The sequence below is a fragment of the Lepidochelys olivacea genome, assembly GCF_965140295.1.
Source record: "Lepidochelys olivacea isolate rLepOli2 genome assembly, chromosome: 12".
Taxonomy (NCBI): Eukaryota; Metazoa; Chordata; order Testudines; family Cheloniidae; genus Lepidochelys; species Lepidochelys olivacea.
The window spans coordinates 32,077,514-32,102,173 of record NC_140422.1 but is presented as its reverse complement, the minus strand read 5'-3'; the positions used below and the strand labels follow the sequence as shown (position 1 = coordinate 32,102,173).

Sequence of the window (24,660 nt, the reverse complement as noted above, 5' to 3'; positions counted from 1 at the left end):
GCTCACGAAAGCTTATGCTCAAATAAATTGGTTAGTCTCTAAGGTGCCACAAGTACTCCTTTTCTTTTTAATATAATTTGTGAAATTCATTAAAATGTAGTTTATTTTGTCTTCCTGATCAAATCCAGCACTGATTCCTATAGTGGCCCCGTAGATATCTTCCCCAACTCAATACACTGCTGTTTATCATTAACTTTTCTTTTATAGCCCTTCAACCAGTTTTCATTTGACAGGAAATTATTCCTACCCAAGTCCTATTTGAATTAATGATTTAATGTTATGAGCAAAACTTCACAAGATCAGATCCAGATCCTCAGATGGTGTAAATCAGCCAAATCACCAATTTAAGCCAGCTGAGCCTCGGTTCTGCATCTACTGCTTTGATGAAATCCAAATATATTAAAACTACTGCTTTGTCTAGATTGTGGGTTTTAATTTTGTAGTAAAAAAAAAAAATCAATCAGGTTTATCTGGCAAGATTTCCCTTTTATAAACCTATAGAAAATGTACTTAAATTGCAAATAATAAAAAATAAAAAAATAAAAAAAAGAATTAGACTACTATCTTTCTAAGAGCTTAGTTGGGTTATTCCCTCTCCACCCCCTTCTTACAAACGGGAGTTTTTAAAGACGTCTCTCTAAACTTTGCTTATATTCAGGAAGACTCAGTGAACTGGGAATTTATCCCTAAACTCGTCTACACATGATTTCTATAAATCAATAGAAGTACCTGGTTTAAAAAATTAAATTTCATGTATTTATTTGAAACTGTAACGGTCCATTTGCTTGCTTGCTTGCTTTATTTATTTAAAAAGAGAAACATTCTCTAAAAATGTTACAATGAGCAAAACATTCTAAATCCTTGCTATCATTTTTATAACTATTCTGCAGTGATTACCTTTGGTGACCTTGTTAATTATACATTTATTTCTATTATTTATTGATACTTCAGCACCCCTGTAAGCACACTGAGTCCTTTCCAGTACAAGGATATCCGATAAATTATATGTGGATGATAAATCCTACTGGAGTGATAGGGCGATACTTGTGATTGAAGTCTGCCATAAGAAGCAATCTGTCTGCTAGGAGAATAATACAGATATTTCATGAGAAGAAGCGTGCAAGTAAACCAGTGATGTGACACACATCCATAACACTGCAAGCACTGCATTTTTTTCATGGCTAGAAGAATGACTGTTGATACTTCATATGTGTACCTTCACTTCCAGTTTTTGACTCGTAATGCATACGGAGTAGTTTTGTCAATCTTTACCAAAGCCATTAGCAATCTAGAATATATTTTCTCATCTATTCTTCTGCTTTTTAACTCAGTAAATTATTAATCCCCAGAAGTATTGGTACCCTAACTAGGAAGAATAAAAACAATGGATTAACCATGTTCCTGGGTTTGAAACAGATTTTGGATTACCAAAAGCTGTTGAGTTTAAAAAACAATAACAGAAGTTTTCTATATATTTAAGTAAAAGATTTTCAAAAACGTTGGAATCAAATCTTCAAAATTAGCAAATGACCTGCGAAGTTAAATAACCCATTGGTGGAATTTATGTTGAAAATTTGCATGACTCTCTTTAAAAAATGAAATAAAATACCAAAGCAAAATTGCTCATTTTGAAAAATTATAATATCTAGTTAAAGATAAAAGGAAATAATCCCATTAGTAATCTGAATCTTTTTTTTCAAAAACCACAATGGCACTGAGCCAATTTCAGTCCATGCAAATCCTAAAAGAAAGGAACATAGGCACGTTTTATGCTAAAATCACCTGTATGAACTTCAACTGTGATGTATTTCAGAGTAACAGCCATGTTAGTCTGTATTCGCAAAAAGAAAAGGAGGACTTGTGGCACCTTAGAGACTAACCAATTTATTGGAGCATGTATGCATCCGATGACGTGAGCTGTAGCTCACGAAAGCTTATGCTCAAATAAATTGGTTAGTCTCTAAGGTGCCACAAGTACTCCTTTTCTAACTGTGATGTAGTTACTAGCAATGAATTGTGATGTTCCATTTAGTCTTAGCTTACTCCCTTCACTCTTGATATCAACAAGCCTAGTGATAATAACTTGAATTGCATACTATAGTTGAGATTAATTTTTTGTCAGGCAACTGTTTGCTTGGCTCTCCTCTGACACACGCAGAGAACTCTATAATATAACCTTTTGGGTTTTTAGACATCTTTAATTAAGTGGGGATAAATAGCGTAAATCACTAGTTTAACAAAACAGCTAAAGCCCAAAGGATGTCCAGCTGTGGCTGGGTCAGGAGGAATCATAATGGAAAGCAGGTTTCAGAGTAGCAGTCGTGTTAGTCTGTATTCGCAAAAAGAAAAGGAGTACTGGTGGCACCTTAGAGACTAACAAATTTATTTGAGCATAAGCTTTGAAGTGAGCTGTAGCTCAAATGGAAAGCAGAGAAACTTTGGGGAGAGTGGGCCTTTGTGTAATGTATAATTTATTATGATTCTGGGCTTTACAAGCCTTGCTGCCTTGTCTACTTACTGTACTGGTGGTAGCGACCAAGGGAGCTCCAGTGTAGCCAGACCACTCAGGTTTTAACTTCCATGTCAGCTAGACCTGCTCTGAGCAGATTTGAGCAAACATTGTTTTTTCCTATGTTTCTAATAGAGTCTGAAGTGAACAGAGTAACTTTTAACACAACCAAACTCTCTTCCCCACTCTCTGTAAGTGTTCTGCATGTGTGTGGTTAGTGCTGGTAAAAGGTGTCAAACTGATAGCCCTGGGGCCTGAAGCTCTATGTTCACCCACAGAATATTGTCTCAACCCTGCCTAGGAGAAACCACATGCTAGGGACCAGGATTTGCTCCATACTGCATGGCCCTTGGTCTCTTTGCTGAAATTGTGGGTTTTAAACCGGCAAGCTAGATGTGAAAAGCTAGATGCCCTGACCATCCAGACCCTAGATATTAATGTAGCTTTAGAAAGAAAAAGGCTGTTTATTTCTCTGTTTCCAGCTTCAGCAATGATCTTTGCCCAACACCAAGAATACTGTCAGTGCTGCAGATCTGAGAGAAGGAGCCCACCATATTTGTTTGTGTGGTTCATTCATGGAGGTGGGCTGCTGGGTTTCAGAAAAAATTCAAAGGCGTAGGCCATGTATGCCTTATCAGGAGAATTTTGGGCTCTAACCACACTGCTCAATGAACTTGAACTTCTCTTGGCAGTCTGGGGATGAGCTCTCAGGGCCAGCAACACAAAGCAATGTCTGTTTAAAGTTAACACGGTAAATCTTTGGTTTGCTTCAGTCAGCAGCCATTTAGTTATAGTACAGCAGCCTCATACTTATACAGAAAGTTGTTTGCTTCATAATGGAGTGATGGATTCTATATGAATGATGGATTGAATGTAATTTTTTTATGTGTGATAACTACCGTTAAAATGAATATTTGGTGCACTATAGGATTTACCTTTACTACGTTATTCCTTATAATTTGGGCCCTACCAAATTCATGGCCATGAAAAACGCATCATGGACCGTGAAATCTGATCTCTTGTGTGCCTTTACGCTGTCCTATACAGATTTCACGGCTGAGGCCATTGTTTCTCAAATTAGGGTCCAGACCCAAAAGGGAGTTGCGGGGGGGTCACCAGGTTATTTTAGGGGGTCGTAGTATTACCACCCTTACTTCTGTGCTGACTTCAGAGCTGGGTGGCTGGGGATCTCTGGCTGTTGGCCGGGCACCCACCTCTGAAGGCAGCACCCCGCCAGCAGCAACAAGGAAGTAAGGGTGGCAATATCATAACATGCCACCCTTTCTTCTACGCTGGTGCCTTCAGAGCTGGGCAGCCGCTGACTGAGGGCCAAGCTCTGCAAGCAGCAGTGCAGAAGTAAGGGTGGCAATACCATAACATATTATCCTTAGATCTGCGCTGCTGTTGGCAACGGCTCTGCTTTCAGACCTGGGCTCCTCGCCTGTAGCCACCGCTCTCCAGCTGCCCTTCTCTGAAGTGCAAAGTTAAGTATAGCATTACTGTAACCCCCCTATAATAACCTTGCAACCCCCCCACCCCACAAATCCAGGACCCCTACAGTTACCCCACCGTGAAATTTCAGATTAAAATAGCTGAAATCATGAAATTTACGATTTTTAAAATACTATGACCATGAAATTGACCAAAATGGACCATGAATTTGGTAAGGCTCTATTTATAAATATTGCAAAAACTGTGGGTGGTAAGTGTCTAGTTTTGTATGGTACCAAGAGTGTTTATGTACATGTGCGTGTGTGTCTCCCAATATGGAAGACTGAGAGAACATTCCCCACTGGATCTTAACTATTTGGAAAAAAAAAAAAAAGTAAAATTTAAGGCCTGATGTGCTTGGCAATGATTTTAGCGGTGTTCAATTATTGGGAATTAATTTCAAAATGACACATTTGTTACTTAATAACAGAATACACAATACAAAACAATCCTAAATCCTAGATGTAGAATCACTGAATCAATGGAAATCAATAATTCAGAGACATCCTGAAGCCCTGTGAATTTGAGTGCAGGGTTGGGACCTCAGTTTATAAAGAATACAGTGCATGAAAATGTCAAATGGACAATTAAATAAAAGCAGTGAAGGATTAAAATGACTTTTTAATTTTTTGAATTTTTATCCTGAGATACATGATTTGAGGTGTACATATGTACAAATCCTTGCAGTAGTAATCAAACACATTGTGTGAGAGGTCAGATTTCCACTAAGAGTGGTAATTTTAACATTTGAACAACTACTTCTTAAAACTGCAGGCAGGGATTAGTGATCACATCTTTCCTCTTCCTACTTTTTTATTTGGGGAGAGATTATTTGAAAAAATAATTTCCATTGCATATAATAATTAGATCCATCTGGATCAGATTCCAAGCATGATAAGGTGGAATATCTGAGCGCCATACATTTTAAAAAGATATTCAATAGGGAACCCCAACCTCCAAAAATACAGAGAAGAGAGTTGCCTTAATTTTCAGATTAACCACATTCCCATCTATTAAGGTGGCTTTCTTTTGCTTTTATGGCTGCATGCTTACCTCTGGGGTCAGTGCATTGTTATCTGAAGTCTGGCTGGAGAGCAGAATGTGTGTGAAACCATCTTCTTTCCGGACCACAATGTCTCTGAACCGACAGTTACTTTCATTTTGACGTACGCTGTACCTTAGTCTCTTATCAAAGACATAATCTTTCTCCCCATCCAGTTTCCTTTTCACAGTGCTGTGCAGATTCAGGCCTCCGTTGGCCAGAGAGGAACCTTTCAAATGCAAACAACCAAAATGGATACATGTGATCATGTCTATACCTCCAAAGAAAACAGCGTAGTGTATTATTACCTTGAATTTCTCTGGATGTCTAGATCATCCTGTTCCAAGGGTGGGCAAAAATGTGTCCAGCAACCAAATATGACGCACGAATTCTAGCATGTCCCCTGACCGCTCATTTTTACTGCAGCGATTCCGCCTGCGTATCCCAGCATGAAATGCTCTATCATGATCTGAGTAGAAGACCACTCAGATCAAGATCAATCATTGCATTTTGGGACTAGTAGTCTCAACAGATGTGCCTATAGTGGAAAATGAGAGCAGCTGTACCCTGCTCTTTTATGTGAATTTGGGGTGACCCTCAAGTTCATCGGAAAATTCTAATTCAGTTTTCTTTGGCAAAGCTGGGCATGATTGACTTAGTCCATATCATCTCTTCCTAAGATGCATGTTGTTCCTTGTCTACAGAACTAAAGCCATTATCAACTCCATTTGGCAATTTTAATGTAGGAACAGGATCCTCAATTGTACGTCTCTACAGGGACTCAGAGCAAGACAGAGCAGTTCCTATCAAACATTTACAGTTAAGCTGACTCCACTATCTCACTCCTCTTCCTTATAATTCCAGCGGTCACCATTAAAGGTAGTATTTCACCCATTGGTATCCCACTGTGGTATCTGAGATTATGCTCAAAATAGGATACAACTTGATACGAGGTGCTCCTTTGGAGAGGCTGCAAGGAAAGGCAAACATATTTACCAAGTATATACACAAGAGAAGTGCCAAAAAGAGGATAGCCATTTAGAAATTTGGTCACCCTTTTTAGCATACTCCGAGGATGAGGGCTCTCCAGCTAGGAAGCCAGAATCTTTAGCCAGGTTCTTTGAATATTTATCTGATCCTTACTTCATTATATATTACTTATTATGTTAATGTCTTATTGTAACTTTACATAAAAGTCCCATCCCCACAAAAGGGGGACTAGTGCACAACTGTGGTGTCTCATATACCACTGTGTAGTAACAGTAGATAAACACTGACTTTTTAATTACCTGTACTTTTAACATTAAACTGTGCAAAAAATACCAAAACGTATTTCTGCCGGTGCCATTTTGCAGAACACATATTGATAGGAAAACACCAAATCAATGACAAGGAATACATGCTTACTCTTCAAAAACAAAACAACCACAACAAAACGGCATCTTACTGAGAAACATTCAGTTTATCCTGAGTTCTGCTTGCAGCAAATTGTAACTCCTGCTTTGTTTATATTTATAATTTCTATGGGATATTCAGGAAATATGTTGTCATTAGTAACAATACACAAGTAGCCCAAAGGCTCTGTTATGGAGTCATAAAAATATGCTAAATACATGCTTTCTGTAAGTCATCTCCTTTTTGCAGTTAGAGATATTTTAAATGTCATTACCATTTGGGTAAATAAAATAATTAGAAAAAAGAAAAGGAGTACTTGTGGCACCTTAGAGACTAACCAATTTATCTGAGCATGAGCTTTCGTGAGCTACAGCTCACTTCATCGGATGCATACCGTGGAAACTGCAGAAGACATTATATACACACAGAGACCATGAAACAATACCTCCTCCCACCCCACTGTCCTGCTGGTAATAGCTTATCTAAAGTGATCATCAAGTTGGGCCATTTCCAGCACAAATCCAGGTTTTCTCACCCTCCGCCCCCCCCCCCCCAACTCACTCTCCTGCTGGTAATAGCCCATCCAAAGTGTCCACTCTCTTCACAATGTGTATGATAATCAAGGTGGGCCATTTCCTGCACAAATCCAGGTTCTCTCACTCCCTCACCCCCCTCCAAAAACCACACACACAAACTCACTCTCCTGCTGGTAATAGCTTATCCAAAATGACCACTCTCCCTACAATGTGCATGATAATCAAGGTGGGCCATTTGTGCTGGAAATGGCCCACCTTGATTACCATGCACATTGTAGGGAGAGTGGTCACTTTGGATAAGCTATTACCAGCAGGAGAGTGAGTTTGTGTGTGGGGGGGCGGAGGGTGAGAAAACCTGGATTTGTGCTGGAAATGGCCCAACTTGATGATCACTTTAGATAAGCTATTACCAGCAGGACAGTGGGGTGGGAGGAGGTATTGTTTCATGGTCTCTGTGTGTATATAATGTCTTCTGCAGTTTCCACGGTATGCATCCGATGAAGTGAGCTGTAGCTCACAAAAGCTGATGCTAAAATAAATTGGTTAGTCTCTAAGGTGCCACAAGTACTCCTTTTCTTTTTGCGAATACAGACTAACACGGCTGTTACTCTGAAACCTGTCAAAATAATTAGATAAATTCATGGAGGCTAGGTCAATCAATGGCTATTAGTTATGATGGTCATAGATGTAACCCCACTCTCGGAGTGTCCCTAAACCTCTGACTGCTAGAAATTGAGACTGGATGACGGGGTAGATGACTTGATACATTTCCCTGTTCTGTTCACTCCCTCTGAAGCACCTGGCACTGGCCACTGTCGGAAGACAGGGTACTGGGCTAGATGGACCATTGGCCATACTGGGTCAGACCATTCTTATGTTCTTATATAGACTGTGCAAAAGCAGAAGTTGAAGTTGCTCAATTTACTTGATATAATGGCCATTAAAAAAAAAAAAAAGAAGAAAGAGAGATGGGCCCAAAATACTCCAAACATACAGGAAGGAAAAAAGAGTAGTGCAGTCTGTGTCCAAATCTGAATCTATATTTAATTGTTTGTTCTTACCTCTAGAGCAGAGTGAACCAACCTCCTGGTTTTGGTATTAAAAAGCTAAGAATGTTTTTTTGTTTGTTTTGTTTTTTTGAGGAGGAGGGATGAAAATTAGGACATGGATTTAAATTTTGTAGTTTAGATCATCTTTGTCCAACTAAAAATGCATTGTTACAATGACTGTAATGATGAATTTATAGCGAATGATTCCCTAATAGAGGAGCCAGCCACCTTCCTTCGATAGACTTAATATTTCCATTACTTGATATCTGAGTAGCTAATTCAACTACATGACTAGCTGTCACTAAACCCTGGAGTCTGCAAATGTTCACATCCTGTAAAATATCCGTTTATACCCTGCAATTATTATATTTAGTACTAAACTACATTAAAGTCTAATAGTATTCTCTCTTTTTACAGTTAAATTATAAACACTCTCCAGTAGAGCTCTAGCAGATATATTCAATTAAATAATGGTTTATTAATTGAAACATTAAATTTAAATTAGTTCCTTAGGTTAGAAAGAATATTTGAAGCATTTAGGGGTTGGGTTTTTTTTTACAAGAATTAGTTTTAATTGTAAAAATCCCAAACCAACAACACATGTCATTTAATGCTTGAAATTTTACAAATTACAACTTGTACATTTTTGGCTTCTTCCTTGTTTATAGTGATTCATTACTAGAGCACAATGACTTATCTGGTAGTTTATTCCTTTTTTTTTTTTTGTCCATGAATTATTTGGAAACTGCAGTCTCAATCTTGCAAACACATATGTGCTTAACTTTAAACTCAGGAGGAGTTCCATGGAAGTCAGTGGGAGTATTAATGTGCTTAATGATAAGCAGTGTAGAAGTGTCTGCAGCACTGGAGACTGACTGACTTTTACAGATTTTTTCAGCATTCAGAATTGTTCTGCAAACTTTCTGAAAGCATTTCAGCCTGTCATTGTTTGAAACCAACTTCCTTTATCTAGGTGGTCTTCTATTTTCTGTTCACTAACAGTATATGTCATCTAGGATGCATGGTAGTGTTTCTTGTGCCAGACTGGAGCTTTTTTACAAACAATAGATGGGAAATAGGGTTGCCAGGTGTCCAGTTTTCGATTGGAATACCTGATCGAAAAGGGACCCTGGTGGCTCTGCTCAACACCGACTGAGCCGTTAAAAGTCCGGTCAGCGGTGCAGAGGGGCTAAAGCAGGCTCTTTGGCTGTCGTGGCTGCCGGAAGCAGTGGCACCTCCCCCCTCTGGCTCCTATGAGTAGGGGCAGCAAGGGGGCTCCGCAAGCTGCCCCCACCACAAGCACCGGTTCTGCAGCTCCCATTGGCCGGGAACCACGGCCAATGGGAGCTGCGGGGGCTGCGCCTGCGGACAGGGCAGCGCTCAGAGCCACCTGGCCGGGCATCTGTGTAGGAGCCGGAGTAGGGACATGCTGCTGCTTCTGGGAGCTGCTTGCGGTAAGCGCCGCCCGGAGCCTGCACCGCTGACCCCCTCCCACCCTCCAAACCCCTCAGCCCCAGCCCAGAACCCCCTCCTGTACCGCAAATCCATCAGCCCCAGCCCAGAGCCCTGTACCCCGACACCCTGCCAGAGCCCCCTCCCGCACCTTGAACCCCTCATTTCTGGTCCCACTCTGGAACCCACATCTCCAGCCCAGAACCCATAGCCCCTCCCAAACACCTGCCTCAGCCCGGAGACCCTCCCATACTCTGAACCCCTCAGCTCCCCGCCCCCAGCTTGAAGCCCCCATCTGCACCCCAAATCCCTCATTCCTGGCCCCCCCCCCAAGAGCCCACATCCCCAGCCAGGGCCCTCACCCCTCCGACACCCCAACCCTCTGAGCCAGCCCAATGAAAATGAGTGAGTGAGGGTGAGGAGAGTGAGTGATATGGGAGGGGGGATGGAGTGAGCAGGGGCAGGGCCTTGGAAAAGGAGCAGGGCAGGGGGCAGGGCAAGGGTGTTTGGTTTTGTGTGAGTAGAAAGTTGGCAACCCTAATGGGAAAGCAAAGAAATTTCAAGATGGCTACTTGAATAGTTGACTTTGTTAGGAAAGAAGTCAGACATGACAATCATAGTTGTTCCTTCTGACCTCTAAATCTACGAACAACTTCTGGTATGTATCTTTAAGCAAACATATACTTAGACAGGTATTCATCAATTTCATTTTTCACGAACATTCTTATAAATAAAATTTCTTGTATAAATGTTCATGTGAAATGAACAATTGGGGTTGTGAATAATTCATCTTTTTGGACCAAAGATTCCAATACCACTTTTGTGCACTATTTGCTCTGCTTTGTGCTCACTACGTTGTTTGATCCATCTGCAAGCCTGCAGGAGAGGGAGATTTTGCAATAAAGTCTAAAGAACTTAGGAAATTAGATGCGAGAATGGACATGAGATGGAAGCAGCCTCAGGCTAACTGCATTGGTAATCTGCATACTATTAAGGAATAAGCAACAGCTGTTCTAAGTACAGATGGTAAGGGAAAGGTGGGGGCTTAATTCTTAAGGGAAATCCAGCACAACAAAAAATCTCTCGTCAATCAGTTTATCATCATTATTTGTTGCATCTCATTTTGTTCAAATAGTGCACTAAGTGGGGAAGTTAAAGATATGACAAAAGAAGCTGTTAACATCACAGCAATTATTATAGGCAAAGCGTGTGTCAGCTGACAGGATTTTAACCAACAGAAGGTCTATATGCAATCTTCAATGGCTCCTATGTTTTCTAATTTATGCTTTCCTCAAATGACACGGTAGATTGCATACAGACCTTCTGTTGGTTAAAATTGTGTCAGCTGACACACACTTTGCCTATAATTGTTTTAGGTTTCATGCAAAGATTTACACCAATGCAACTAAAATCAGTCTGGTTGTTTTTTGCTTGAAACCTAAAACTGATACAAATACAAATAACTATCCATGGATTATCTATGGGAGGAATGTCTGATAGTCCCATGATAGTGAAATTCTGTATCAAAATTCTGACCTATGTTGCCTGTCTGTCAATATCAGTACACCAACATGGATCGCAGACGCTCATCTCTAGTTGTTGGAACCTAAACATAATTTAGTTATCTACTTTAAGATGGGCCAAGATAGTGAAAATCAACCTCTGCAGCTATAATTAATGTGTCTTCCTACTGAACATTCAGCCTAAGATAAAATGGTGCCTAACTTTTATCACCTGGTTAGTACATGGTAGGGTAACAGTTAACACCTTAATATGTCAAGATGAAAAATGACTGTGGCATGGAGTAAAGCTAACCATCCCCCAAACAATGAATAATGTATGTGAAATAAATTAGAGATGTCATAAAGAAACACAGGAAGCTTTAGGTACCTCTGAACTTGGTTTCCCAGCCTAAGCACAGAGATGAAAAATTTAGTTCAGCTTTTTGATGCTCTCAGTTTATATATGAAAGAGAGCACAAGACAATGTTTCCTTAATTTAGTGAGGTCTATAAATTAAACACTGGGTTATAAATAATCTGCAGTAAAACTTGTGAAGGTGTGTAGAAAGAGCCCTGTAAAGATTGGGAGGAAGAGCTGGTAAAAGTCATCAAGGGAACAAAATTTATATTAGGACTTCAGGACCACATGATACTAGGTGCTATACAAAACTCATCCTGATAGATGTACTGTCTAAAAAGATGAAACAAAAGGTGGGAAAGGAAACAGAGAAGTGACATGCTTAAGGTCATACAGCAGTTCAGTGCTGAGCCAGGAACAACCCAGTCAAGTGCCCTATGCACTAGACCACACTGTCTCTCCAGCCACCATGTTAGCTAAGAATTGATGAGTAGGGCCATACCAAATTCATGGCCACGAAAAACGTGTCACGGACTGTGAAAATCTGGTCTCCTGTGAAATCTGATCTTTTGTGTGCTTTTACCCTATACTATACAGATTTCATGGGGGAGACCAGCATTCCCCAAATTGGGGGTCCTGACCCAAAAGGGAGCTGCAGGGGAGTCACAAGGTTATTTTAGGGGGTCACAATTTTGTCACCTTTACTTCTCCCTGCCTTTAGAGCTGGGCAGCTGGAGAGTGGCAGCTGCTGACTAAGGGCCCAGCTCTGCAGGCAGCAGCGCAGAAGTAAGGGTGGCACGGTATGGTATTACCACCCTTGCTTCTGTGCTACTGCTGGCAGCGGCTCTGCCTTCAGAGCTGGGTTCCCAGCCAGCAACCACCACTCTCCAGCTGCCCAGCTCTGAAGGCAGCACCACTGCCTGAAAAAGACCCTTGGAAGCTCAAAAGCTTGTCTTGCTCGCCAACAGAAGCTGGTCCAAAAAAAGATATTACCTCACCCTCCTTGCCTCTCTAATATCCTGGGATCAACTTGGCTACAACACACAGAGAGTGAATATTTTTGGTTGCATTTTACTGTTTCCTATAATTAACAGAACAAGGGGAAAAAAAGGAAGCAGGAGACTGGGTTGATAGAGAATATTTAAATGAAGGACACCATGACACTATGAAGGTTTTCATAATGGAAAGATACAGTGGTTAGTGATACATAACAAGCAGGAATTCTTCAGCAGATGGTGTGCAGAACTAGAGCAGAGCAGGAAGACGACTATTTAAAGGGACACATTTGATGTTGTCAAGGAATTTGACACAACAATCACTCTCAATTGCAGTATCATGAAAAAGCAGAGAGCAATGCGATAACAGAAGACAACAAATGTCATCAGAATACTGCTGCAAACTACAGAAAGTTTCTACAGATGTTCCAGAGTTTACCTAGTGTTTGTTTTCCTCATGGCCTGGCCTATTATTGCCATTCACAATGGCAAAAGAGTCCAGACCTGCAAGGCTAACAGCGTGCATCTCCTCAGCAATGTCAAGACAATAGGTGTTCCTAGTTTAAGGCCAGATGCAAAGGAAACAAGAGCAGCGTACATTAACCTACAGCACACCCTTATACTTACTGACAGTAAAGAGCTGAGAGGATGTGGCTATTTCACGGGAATTATAATGCTGTGTGTTGAAATGGACTAGCTGTGTGTACGGCAAGTGCAGCCCTGTAGTGGACAGAACCAGTGTGGCTCAGGGCATTTTGATTATGTTGTCCTCTAATGTCCACCAGGAAAAAGCTTTTACCCTAATGGAGGCAGATGTAAGTATTCATATAGTCATTTGTTACATGGTTCTGTTCCGCCGCTCTAGGTAACAGAACTAATAAAATACAGTAATCTTGTGATTAAGGAATATTAAGAGTAAGTGGAGGAATGCAGAATGGAGATTTCTTTTTATTTTGGTAAATGTATTAAAAGGTGGGGTTGATCACTAGAATTTTAAAGATATAGCTATTAATGTACATTGTGAGGTGCTTGAAGCTTTTATCACCAGCTGTTGATTCCCTTAAAAGATAATAGGAGAAGATGGTAAGCACTATTTGATCTGGGCTTTCAAGGTCGGGGCTGGATTCTTCCCTTTGGCAGAGAAGTCTATGGAAGAGGCAGTATTTTTCTAGGAAATTATCTCCTCAGTCGGGAGGGTGCAGATTGTGGGCAAAAGGTGTAGTCTCCCAATCCGGCAGATCCTGGGAAGAAAGTCCATGGGTTGTAGAGGCAAAAGCTGTGTTTGTGGCTATCCCAACTGCTCCGCTGAGTCTGACATGGCTGCGCAGTGGTCCAAACCTCCAGTAATGTGCATGCAGGTATGTGCGTGCATGCGCACACGCACATCTACAAGTACATTATGGGTTTGTTGGTGAAAATTGTATCCATGGGATGTGCAGGTATGAGCCCATCCAAGTGTATGTGCATACAAAGCTGGGCATGCATTAGTGGAGGCCACTTTAGGGAGCCACTGAAACTCAGTCCCCGAACATAATTATTTTATTTCTACAGCATCATTAGCATGTGTGGTATTTTCTAGACAAAATACAGGTTATTTAATTATAGGGTTACTCATCTTATGGCCTAATTATAATCATCAGGTTAATTCAATTATTCATTATTGCTATAGGCTGAAAGGCACTTTTGGTTCATGGTGATGGGATATGGGGCCTTTCACTTCTAAGCTCTGGGTTGGACTATAGCCAAGATTGGGGATGACTGAAGACTTAGCTGCTGTCCTATGTAAAAGGAGTTGGCGATGTCAGTCCAATACTAAGTAGACATATGCCCTCATCACAACTGGCATCTGTATTAATGCTAATAAGCCTTCCTATAAGTGTGCAAACTGAGGGGAGAACGTATTCGTCTCGGCTGGAAATGAACAGTGATGCAGATTTCTTTGGTTTACCTGCAGTTTCTGTCACACTCTCTAATTTCTTCCTGCCAGGGAATGGAAAAATTTCAAAAGCCTATGGTAAAAACTTCAAAAGCATTACTTTTAATCTGTCTTGCTTGCTCCTCCTCTCCTCCGTTTTCTATCCCTTCCCCTCTTATTTTGGTTACATAGTTTGTCCCCTTTTTCTTTTCTCCATTGTGCATGTTGGCAACTGCAAAGTGAGACTGGATGGAATCGTGAACTCAGGAGTGCTGCTAGACACAGAACTTTTGGAGGAGATGCATCTAAGCTCACGATGTAGTGATCAAAATTCAGCTTCACTTTGCTTCTGGCTGCAGGAAGAACAGAATGGAGTGAGGGGAGCAAGACAAGAGTGCAAAGCACAAAAATAGAAGTGAAGGAGTTGGGGAGATACGATGTAAAAATCATTATAAAGAAATGTTCTCAGATAGTTCGGGCCATCTGCTGTTTTGCCATAAGCCATCCATAAGTGTCTGCACACCTGGGAGCTCAGGGCAAGGAAGGACTTTTTTTCAGGACAGACCTGTCCAGGGTATTATTCAAAGAAGGAATGGGAGAAACCATTTTTTTTCCCCTGTGAGGACAAATGAAATTTTTTTTGCCCCTCGAGTTCTTGTTTTATTGTCCCCTTTTAACAAAATGATCTTAAAATATAAAAGAAAGGTATGTGGTAAAACCACTGCATTCTGAATAAATATATTGTGTACTGAAAAATAAAAACTAATTAAGAGCACTAGGCATGAAAAACCTTCACTCGTTAAAACCTATAACTGCAGAAAAGAAAAATAATGTAAATGTTATACACACAACACAGCTGAAGCTCAATTTTCAAATAGACTCCTTCACTCAAACCCAGCAAAGCACAGAAGCCCAGGCTCTCAGCTTTAAGCATGAGAGTTGCCTCACTGAAGCCACTGAAGCCATTGGGATTATTCATTTGCTTAAAGATGAGCTTTCTCTGGACCGGACAGGACATTTGGATGCTCAGATTGGAACACAGGTGCCTTATTTTCAGCCTCAGGCCTCCACTGGCTAACATGCACAGTATAGTGCTATTAATGCCTGCATGCACACTTGAAAGGGTTCAAATTAATGGGCATTAGGGTGGTTCTCACTTGTGAGGCTTTAAATTCACAAAATGCAGGTGTGAACTTCTTCTGTAATACCCAAATAACAGCAATGGTTGTCTAGTGTGGCAATTGCTGGGGTAACTATAATAATCAAGGTTATGAGATTAGCAACGAAATATACTGCATACTTTTGTGTCACGGAAACAATACCAAAACGGTAATTAAGGAATTAAAAACACCTTGATGGCCATGATGGGGCAACCCAGTATGGCTCCTGTAAAAGAATACTGTGCCTCTCTAACCTACTAGAGTTCTTTGAGTGTGTGTCCACAATGTAGTGGATAATGGAAAACTGGGTGATATGATATGATTTATGTGGATTTTCGAAAAGCCTTTGACAGTCATTCACAAGAGGCTATTAAGGAAACTAATACTATCATGGACTAGAAATTGGCTAATAAAAATAAAGAGTGGAAAAGAAACCATTTGTTCCATCATGGTAAATGATTAACAGCGGGCTGCGCTGAGGACCTGTAGTAAGACAGGTTTGTTTAATATACATATAAATGATCTGAAAGGGAAGTGAAGTGATAGAAACATTTTTAGTGAACAAAACTTGGTTAGTGAAGATTAGAAGAGATTGTGAGGCACTAGAGAGATATGTGAGAGATATCCTAACAAAGATATGTGAATTGGCAACATGATAGCAGATGAAAATGCACAATGGAAGGAATTTGAACTACTCATACATGTTGCTGGATTCTAAATTACCTGTAATCACTCAGAAAAAAAGGTTGGTGGGTCATTGTGAACACCTCAGTGAAACCCTCTGCTTGCTGTGCAGCAGCAGTCAAAAAAGCAAACAAAATGTTAGGCAGTATAAGGAAAGGAATCAAAAACAATACTGAAAACCGTCTAGTGCTATACCATCAGTCGGCAGTGCACCCTCACCTGGAATACTGCGTTCAGGTCTGCTCACACTGTCTCCAGAAATATACAGCAGAAACAGAAGGGGCCAGAGAAGGGCAATGAAAATAATTAGATGCATGGAAAGACTGCTATATGGGGAGAGATTGAAAAGACCTGGCTTATTGAGGCAATGCATGGTAAATTGGTTGCTCCTATTTATCTTTTCACAGAATATAGGAACAAGTGGATATTCAATTAAATTGAAAGGGAGAAACCTATAAATGAAATACACAACATATAATTAATCCATGGAAATTATACAAGGTATCATTGATGCCAAGTGCTTAGTATGATTTAAAAAGGATTTGACAGTTCTGTGGGCAATAAGAAACTCCACAATTATGTTAAACAGGATGATTTTTTTATAAGAGGTATAAACTCCATTCTCCAGGGCATAAGCCAACCACTAACTACTGGGGTAAGGAATAAACGTCCCCTCTGGGCAGGTTATTATAAATCGTCTACTACAGGGTTCCTTGTACCTTCCAATGAAGTCTTTGCCTTGCACCTTCCTATGAATCAAGTCACTGTCAGAGATACTGACTTCCGGGCTCTGGAATGGCAATCCTGAACAAATACCTCACAGATGTTACTAGTGGCAGTAATAAGTACCTTAAGATTATCCAGGCACAAACTTTAGGCAACAAATTAATACTAAGATTGTTTCCAAGATCCTGCCTTTTCTGGAGTGCTGGGCCAGTACTTGTGGAATTGAGAAGCAATTATTAGTGAGTTGGTAGGAGGTATAGCCAGAATTTCAGTGTTGTACATACCTCAACTGTCGCCCCCACACCATTCCTTGGTATCCCTCCCCCACAAATACCCGTAAATAAAACACACCAGAGAGGTGTGTGACACAGTCCACATTGCCTCACATGACTCAGTGGGAAAAGGGAGGGAGGTGAAGAAGTGGATCGATGGAAAATTGTACAAATTGCAAAGAGTCTGGACCTTTTTCATGTGCTTATTACTCATGCAGTATGACAATAACTTTTCCATGAATGGGGCTCTTTGTTATCAATTGCCACAATTAAAACCCAACAGAAAAGACTGTTGCTGTTTAAATCACATACCGATTCCATTCACAACAGGCACATCATTATTAACCTCCAACATGCTGGGCAAATCATGTTCTCCTTCGTGGCCATTTAAATCCATGTTTTGCTGTTGTGAGCCATTCCCAAAATGTCTAGAATCTTTCTCATGGCCGGAATCTCCATTCTGCAGGCCATTGTGAGGCTTTTTCAATGGCATGATCTGTAAACCACTGGGGGTAGTTCGGTAAGTCACGGTTTTAGCGGCTCTGTCGCCAGCAGGTGCTGGCTTTGCTGTGTACCCTCTTTTCTGTTTTTGAAGAGATGGGTTAATTCGCTTTCTTTTATGTGTTGACCCTTTGGCCTTCCCAGATTCAGAAGGTCTGTGTGATATTTTCTCAACAGATGACCCTCGGCTTTCTCGTAAAAATTTTGGTGCACTGGTCTGTTTCCCATGTTTTGCTCGCTTTTCTCTAGTGACATGTAGTCCGTTGAACTCATCAATAAATTCCTCGCAATGCAATAGGTGATGCTCAGGTTCCCAGGTGTCCTCATTGCTTCCATAGCCTTTCCATCTGATAAGATATTCCCATTTGCCCTTTTTGTTCTTCCTTTTGTCAACAATCCTCTCAACCTAATAGAAAAAGAGGAGATACCATTAGCTGTTAGAAAGAAAAACAATTCAGTCATGAAAAACATTTAGGGCCTGATCCTCAGTTACACCAAGGTGTCTTTACACTACCAGAGGCTGTGTACCGGGACCTTCGTGTAAATGAGAATCAGGTCCCTAATGTGAATATAAACTGATATTGCATTCTGGCACTGAAAGCTGTGTACTGTCTAAGCAGGCTAACCAGAAATTTTGCCAAACAGATCAAGCATGTTCTTGTTTTTTAGAAACCTTTCCGATCCCCTTCCCACACTTGTAGACCCATCAGATCCTCAGCAGACCCTGGCTGACTGTTGATGTGGCCTACCTGGCTTCTGTATATACTGCTTGATATTCCATTTATGTATCACAGCTAAATGTCCTCATTTATCAAAGAATGCTCACAAGCAGATCTGGCTGTATATATGGAGGGACTTAGCTGGCCCATTTGGTATGTTCATAGCAATCCCATTTGCAGGCACTCACCTGTTTTTCCTGTAAAGGAATCTTAACTGTAATCATGTACAACTGTGTTTTCTGAGTATGGCTAACTCTAGGAATATATGCGGCTTAGGATCAGTAAAAAATGTGTGTTACCATTGAAACTGCATTTCTAAAATGAGACCATATTGTCATCCTTCTCAGCTGCCTCCCATTGAAAAAAGCTAAAGTGTCTTTTGCTGCACTCTTTATACATTGAACACTCTATTCTGTGTGTATGTATGCTCTGATAGTGACGGTTCTCTTATTACCTGAACTGTATGAACCCCTGCTACTTCATTTCTGAAACTGTCTCGCAAAGAAATTGTACTAAATTGTGTGGTCATCCTGTACATTGAGGGCCACATTTGCAACATTGTGTGTGTACTGTTATATTTGCCAGCTCTCCCCAATTCAGAATTCTCTATGGATGCAGTGTTTGCACTGAAGTTTGTGTACACACATAGTGTATGTGAACTTAGCACATTTATTTTTGAAAATATGGCCTCTGATGACTGACACTAAACTGAAACTGATTTGCATCTGACACCAAACTTAATTCAGTTCTCCAGATGTATAAAGCGAAGTTAACAGCACTGGTACAGACAAAGAAAAAATTAGATGGGTTAATGCAACAACTTCTATTGGTCCCCAGAGGTGAAAAGTCAACATGTTTACATGCACTGTGCCACTTCCCTCAGCTTATTTTCACTTCCCCCTGCCAAAAGTAAATACCTGTTTAACAGTTATCTCCCATTCCTTTCTGGACATATCTACTATTAGTTCCTTAACTACCCTTTAGACCACAAAATTGTCCAACTGAATTCATTTTGCACATGCATATATTGATCTGTTTGCACAATTAAATTTTTTTGCATGCATAAAATTGGTGCCCTCAAATTCTGAAGGCATGATTTAAAAAAGAATGCTGGAAAAACTGCTGACCAGAATACTTGTCAGTAATAAATTCCAAGAAACCCGTTTCCATTCTTGGGCAGTGACTGTGTCTTCATTTATATTTGTGCCACCCTGAGCACACTTGTGGCCGTCAGTATATAATAAAATAATATAAGCAGCCGGCTACTTCTACCTGCGTCCTTCAGTGATGCTTCAGTTTAATATTTTAGGCATCACAATTACTTATATCAGGGATCAGTAACCTTTGGCACGTGGCACGCCAGTGTAAGACCCCTGGCGGGCTGGGCCAGTTTGTTTACCTGGTGCATCCGCAGGTTCGGCCAATCGCAGCACCCACTGGCTGCGGTTTGCTGTTTCAGGCCAACAGCGAACTGCAGACAGTGGGCGCTCCAATCGGCCGAACCTGCGGACATGCCAGGTAAACAAACCGTCCCGGCCCGCCAGGGGGCTTACCCTGGTGGGCTGCATGCCAAAAGTTGCTAATCCCTGACTTATATGATAGGGTGTATGAAATCATTGAAGGAACTGAGCATCAAAAGGAGACGGTGATTAGAAAGGGGAAAGCTGGTATTTACACATTTTAATGGGCAACTATGGGAAAGAGAATACAGATTAAGTGTAGAACTATCCAAAGAATTTGAGTCTGTATGTTTATCTTTGAATTTTCAGAGTTTTAAATCAATCCATTTAGTGCAGCATCAATAGAATCCTGAAGGAAAGAGATCCATTTGGAAAATATAAAATAATGCATTAGAGTTAAAAAGATTACAACTACAGTGCAAAACCCATTATCAGTGACTGTGGTCTGTTTCTCAAAAGGTATAAAACAAAAGTGTCCAATGCTTTTCCAGATTAGATATAAAACCAATCCCACATATTTTTATCCATTCCCAGCTCAAAATTATGTTGAGATGTAGTAAAGGTCAAGAGTACATATTAGTAATTTATGTTCAAATACATTACATGGTTATTGTAGGTTTCCCCAAACTAAGCATTATAAACCCACGCAATCCAGATTCAAGGTTAAACTGGGGGGATGGTGGGGGTGGAGAGAAATCTAAATATCTTAAGTTATGGAAATGTACAGTTAGGATACACAAACGACCTTAACTCTGCATTATCAAGCAATAAGCATATGGTTAGGATTAAGCAATTTTACTGTTTGAGGTCCAGGTTAGCTTAAATTGATTTTTAAAAGACACATTAGATTCTTTTCTTTTTTTCCTCCACATGATATCACAGCACTAGCAAAAACACAATCTCCTATGTCAGCTGTCAGTATCCCTACTGCACTGGCTTCAGGCCAGAGAATGGTAGAGGTAATTGATTTCTATAGACTGGGGCAGTACATCCATAGTCATCCTGTTGGACCTTGCAACAGCATCTATTAGTACTGATCCCCAAACACTACAGTCCCACCTCCAATAGGCAGTAGGATTGTAGGAAGCACCTCATGAGAGGGCTGTGATGGGAAATTGTTCCTCCATCTCCACTGCACTCACCTGTGGAATCCATCATGGCTCATTCCAATCTTCTATCTTATTTAATATCTACAGAAAGCCACTGGGGAAATAGGTGAATCAACATCTCCTTCACACTGAATATAACAGCACCCTCTTCCAGCTTTCTCATCCTGAAATAAGTACAATGATGAAGAGCAGCTGGCTAAAGCTGGATCTAGGCAAGGTGGAGGTGACTTGTAGGGAGAGAAAAAGCACTTAGAAGAACTAGCCTCTTCCATAAAGTCCAATCTTAAGGACATCTGTCCTCAGATTGTTAAATTGCTTTGAAGCATTGTGATCCTGTTGAATTTAATGTTATCAGATGTCCACATGACACTAATTGCAAAAAACCCTACCATTTCTGTCTGTGGCTTGGTAGAAAATTTAATATCAAATTATGGAATGCATTCCTGACCATAGTCATCCACACATTCATGACCTTGATTATTGCAGCACACTGTATCAAGAAAAGAAGTCATGTGTCCTGGACAAGCACCAATTGGTACAAAATTGAGAAGACCATTTGCTAAGTAACAAAGTTGCTGTGGATACATCACATCACACTGGTAATCTTCCCACTGTGTACAAAGTCCAATTCTAGATCTGTCTTGAAACACAAAAATATTTATCATGCTGACTCTACTGACCTGGGAGATCACCTCTCCCTTTGCTACCATGACCTCTGCAGCAGCTATGTTCCACCAGAACAATAACCATGAGGAAGGGTTATTGATTACAAAAGACAGATCGTTAACAGGAGCTGAATGTAACTGTAACTGTGGGCCTCACTCTCATAGGAGACATAGATGACAAAGGACCTCACAATTTTTACAATTACATACAAAATATCTTTTCAACCTAGCTTTCCCATAATAAACTCTCACACATAATTTCTACTAACCACTCAAGAATAATCCTACCTCTGAGAAGGAAAGAGGTCATTTTGTTTCTTCTTTTTAACGTTTGGGAAGTATTCAGATACTTCACCAATAGAGCACTGTAAATGTCTACATAGACAAGAAGGGAGAATCAGAAGACTCTATTCCTAAGGAATAGCACATTAGCAATGGAAAATATGAGAAGTGGTCCACACAACACACAATTGCTTCTAGTACAACATAGGAGCCGAGAGACAGACAGACAAGAGTACCACGAATCTACACGTGCAACAAGAAAGCGAAAAAAGGCACCAAATGATGGTCAATACATATGACTAGGTACCTACCTACCCCTCACTGCTGTCCCTTTGTGCACTGTTGAATATAGTTATAGCACCAAGCAAAATTACTGGGCCTTTCAACATGGCCCCCTTTTCCCTGTAGCTTTATGTCCTTCATTTATGCTGCTCTGTCGTCTAAATGTATTCAGCAGAAGCACATCAGTGCTTCAATTTGGATATGAATTTCATATTTGTTCCCCATCACATGGTACAATTTCCACCATTTTACTTCAACGTGCAGTGAACACCAACAGCATGATTGGCCATATATTTTTTTCCAGAATGATTGGTTTTAATTTCTACTATGTCAGCTGAAAAATGCTATGTAATAATCTTCTTGCATTTACTATAAGCTCTCAGAAATTCATAGGAATTTTTCTTTAAGAAATAATTCTGACAACTAGTGATTAATGGAAATGATATTTTAGTTTTTCTCCCGGAATACACAATTTCTGTTTAAGTAGATTGTACAGAAAGATCTCTGTTACTTCCACTTCTTAATTTTCCATATTTACCATCAGTTCACTCCTCAATGCACAATGTATAACATCTGCAAAAAGCAGTCTTGGTAGTCTTGTATTTGGCCGCTTGAATTTATTATACGGTATTTGGTTTGGGAAACTATATATTTAATCTAATAAAAATGACATGACCTAATTACGTTGCTGTCCTGTCTTTTATAAGCACAAGTACATTGTAGAAGAATCATAGTTAAGATTGTTAGAATTTTACATGTGTCATTACCTCCTTTGACTATACGATAGGCATACAAGCTAATTCTGGGTGAATCAAAATGTTACTAAATACGTTTTAAGAGAGGAAATGCAATGAAACCATGACATCTGTGGAAATGCATTTTTAACACTACTTTTCAACTTTCAAGTGTGGATGATTCGTAATCTTAGCAGTATTCTCACCTATATAGGTTAGGAGGAATGACATAAATGAAATACCATCCTTTTTGATTAAACACATATATGGGGACACAGTATTAGTATTAGATCACGAAACAATGGTACAGATCTGTAGTACTTTGTAAACTAAAATGTGAATGCAGAATTTGTGCATGCAATTAGTGATTGCATGAGCAAATAACCAGTTAAATGTAATTAGTGAAATTGCACAAGTCATGTCTATGCATATTCTTGAATTAGCCCTTGAACTTCTATATCAGTGGTTTCTAAAATTTGTATAGCATGGACTGCTAAACAGAGATGATACATACTGCGTACAAAGCATGCACATTTTGCTCATTCATAAAAAATACAACATACAAATCATTTGTGTGTAGAAGTAGTAGATCAAATCTCAAAGAAATTGTAGGTTCAACCCTTAAAAATTAATTTTATCTGTTCAATGACTTCAACAGGCATTGGTATATAATTAAAGCAATGTGCATGCTGTTACAATTCAGATAATCAGGTTTACACAGCATATATAAAACTCTTCACATTTTCAGCAAGACCATACATAATTCAGCCTGCCTAATCATGGAAATGAATCACCTTTCCAACAGGATATGGTTGGAAGATTACATACTGAAATCCTGATTTCCAGAATGGGCAGAAGAAATCACCTCTTCTTTGACCACATATATTTTTATGTGGACAGATGCTGTAAATAGTAATCTGTGACACCAAAACAGCCTCTGTCAATGTGCAATGTGGAGGAACACACTGACTTCCTGGCATGGACTGGAAGAACTGCCTTTCATTACTGTGAGTTATAGTACTTGCACTACTTTTGTGTGTCTCCTTCATTTTGAGTTTTTGTCCCACGTTGGGCCCCAGTATGGTATGAGAGATAGAAAGGGCTTGTGAAGAAGGTGGCAAAGTAAGGAAACAGACAAAGACCATCCAATCCAACGTTCTTGCCTTTTAAAAATTCATTATTGTACTAACTTCCTGCTTTTTCCACTCCATCACTTACCGTCCTCTCTCCTTCAGAAATAACCTTAGGTGCCTCACGAATTTCGCTTCCATCACCTTCCTCTGTAACTCATTCACATATTTCTGACCTTTGGATTTAATTTACAGAAAGCTGATTGTCCAAACACCAGGGCAATATGTGGTAAAAATACAAGACCAGTTTTTCAGCAGTGCACAGCCCTCACATTGAAAGCAATGGGAACATCTGGGTGCTGGGCCTCTTTTCAAAATTCAACACAAAGCTTAAAAACTAGAAGAGATCCACTGGCCCAACTGCAAAAAACCCTCCTTACTGAACCTGCATAGTGAAGGAAAGAGGAAAAGCTAAATAGCTACAAATATATAAAAGGAAAATATACTTGTTCTAAGTCACCCACAGACAGAACTTCAACAGACATCTTCAGGGAAGCAGTGCAACAGACAAAGCTCTGGTGCTAACAAGGCTCTACTTCTTGCCCTTACTAGCTTCTGTTTTTAGACTTACCAATTTCTAATCCTCTGGAATCTCTCCTGAAGTGAGTGAACTGTTAAAAAGGTCCATTAAATGTTCACTAGTTTGCCTGCTGTGATGTCTTAAACTACAAAGAATACTCAGAATATAGAAGT

General features: G+C 40.1%; 1 protein-coding gene across 1 annotated transcript in view; it reads right to left on the bottom strand.

Moving 5' to 3' along the window:
- Positions 1–24,660, bottom strand: part of CDYL2 (chromodomain Y like 2) — an 81,365-nt gene that overhangs the window by 14,921 nt on the left and 41,784 nt on the right. Inside the window, exons 2-3 of the mRNA XM_084644265.1 lie at positions 17,398–17,992; positions 5,054–5,271 (exon numbers count right to left, since the gene is read on the bottom strand). Coding sequence (XP_084500391.1) covers positions 5,054–5,271; positions 17,398–17,992 — 813 coding nt within the window. The remainder of the gene's footprint in view (positions 1–5,053; positions 5,272–17,397; positions 17,993–24,660) is intronic.